We start from the raw sequence: 1,275 nt of genomic DNA, 5'->3' as shown, positions 1-1,275 counted from the left end.
CGAACAAGAACGCAACGCATCTCTCGCATGACAAGCGATCCCACGACAGCGATTGTGGGGACTATATGATCATCCGTACATGAAGGGTGGAGGGGCCCGTCCGCGGGTCCGCGGTGGGAGCTAGGCGGCGGGCGGGCATCCCCCCGACTGGGGCCGAGCATTCAAGAAGCCGTTTTTTGCTTTTTCTTCAAGCGCAAGATATAAGGATGGCCTAAGGGCTCTGCTCGCAAGGCGCCCGCGTCGCAGACGCGGTACCATTGACAAAATCTGCGATAATATACCCCCACGATAGGGTGCCCACAGGGCCCAAAATAAAACCCGAATACCGTGCACAAAAAAATGCGACGCGATCTAAGCAGTGGACGGGGGGCAAGCCTTCAACTGGTGCCAAGGACATCCGTAAAATTGAAGCAAGAATGTCCGCCAAATCCCTAATCCGTGCATTTCGGCGCAGCTTGACGGTGGAAGCCGCTGATCGATCGATCGAACATGACTAGAGGGCGGGGACACTAGATCATGTCAGTACTGAGTACTATTCCCCGCGAACGCGACCCTAGAGGCGACCCTCATCCCGCGCATTTAGCTCGTCAATTGTCATCACATGGTCCCCGATCGCCGCGCGCTCCGCGGGGCTCAGCGCGAGGAAGGCTTCGCGCTCCTCGGCGCCGAGCTTCAGCCTCTCGGCGTGCCGGAGCACCTCGTGCGTACAGAGGTCCATCAGGCCCTCCGGGTGGAAGGAGCTGTAGTCGGCGTGGTCGCGCGGCAACATCAGCTTGAGCAAGCTGACCGTCAGCTTGTCGCACCGGCCTCCGAAGCCCACCGCGTGGCAGGTCGCCCTCCGCTCGGCGAGGTCGAGCGCCGACTCGTGCTGCTTGTCGCGCAGCGCAATGTCGCTCCCAGCCTCGACGAGCGTGACGATCGCCTCGCGGTGGCCGTTGATGACCGCCCAATGCAATGGCGTCCGCCCCCACACGTCCCTCGAGGCACACGCCGAGCCGTCGTCGTCGCCGGCCACCGACTCCCAACGGTCGAGCAAGGCCGCCAAGCATCCGTTGTCCGCTCCTGCGCGTGCGGCGTGGTGTAGCGCCGTCTGCCGGTTGGAGTCGAGGGCCAGCACATCGGCGCACGCGGCGAGCAACCGGTGGGCGATGCCCGCGCCGCGCTGCTGCACCGCGCTCTGCAGGGCGGTGACGCCGAACGAGCTGGTGGCGTTGGGCGACGCGCCCTGCCCGAGCACGAGGGCCGCGCACTCGCCCTGGTTGGCACACACAGCTG

The 1,275-nt window shown here is 64.2% G+C and overlaps 1 protein-coding gene across 1 annotated transcript; it reads right to left on the bottom strand.

Moving 5' to 3' along the window:
- Positions 1-553: 553 nt before the first annotated feature.
- EMIHUDRAFT_125147 (hypothetical protein) lies at positions 554-1,225 on the bottom strand (the record flags this gene model as incomplete). The annotated part of the gene is made up of 1 exon (XM_005759025.1): positions 554-1,225. A coding segment is annotated over one exon (672 nt), but the record flags the coding sequence as incomplete, so codon positions are not given.
- Positions 1,226-1,275: the final 50 nt, after the last annotated feature.

The sequence above is a fragment of the Emiliania huxleyi genome (assembly GCF_000372725.1).
Source record: "Emiliania huxleyi CCMP1516 unplaced genomic scaffold EMIHUscaffold_8226, whole genome shotgun sequence".
Classification (NCBI taxonomy): domain Eukaryota; phylum Haptophyta; order Isochrysidales; family Noelaerhabdaceae; genus Emiliania; species Emiliania huxleyi.
Note: the sequence above shows the minus strand (reverse complement) of the source record. Positions and strands in the feature narration are given on the sequence as shown.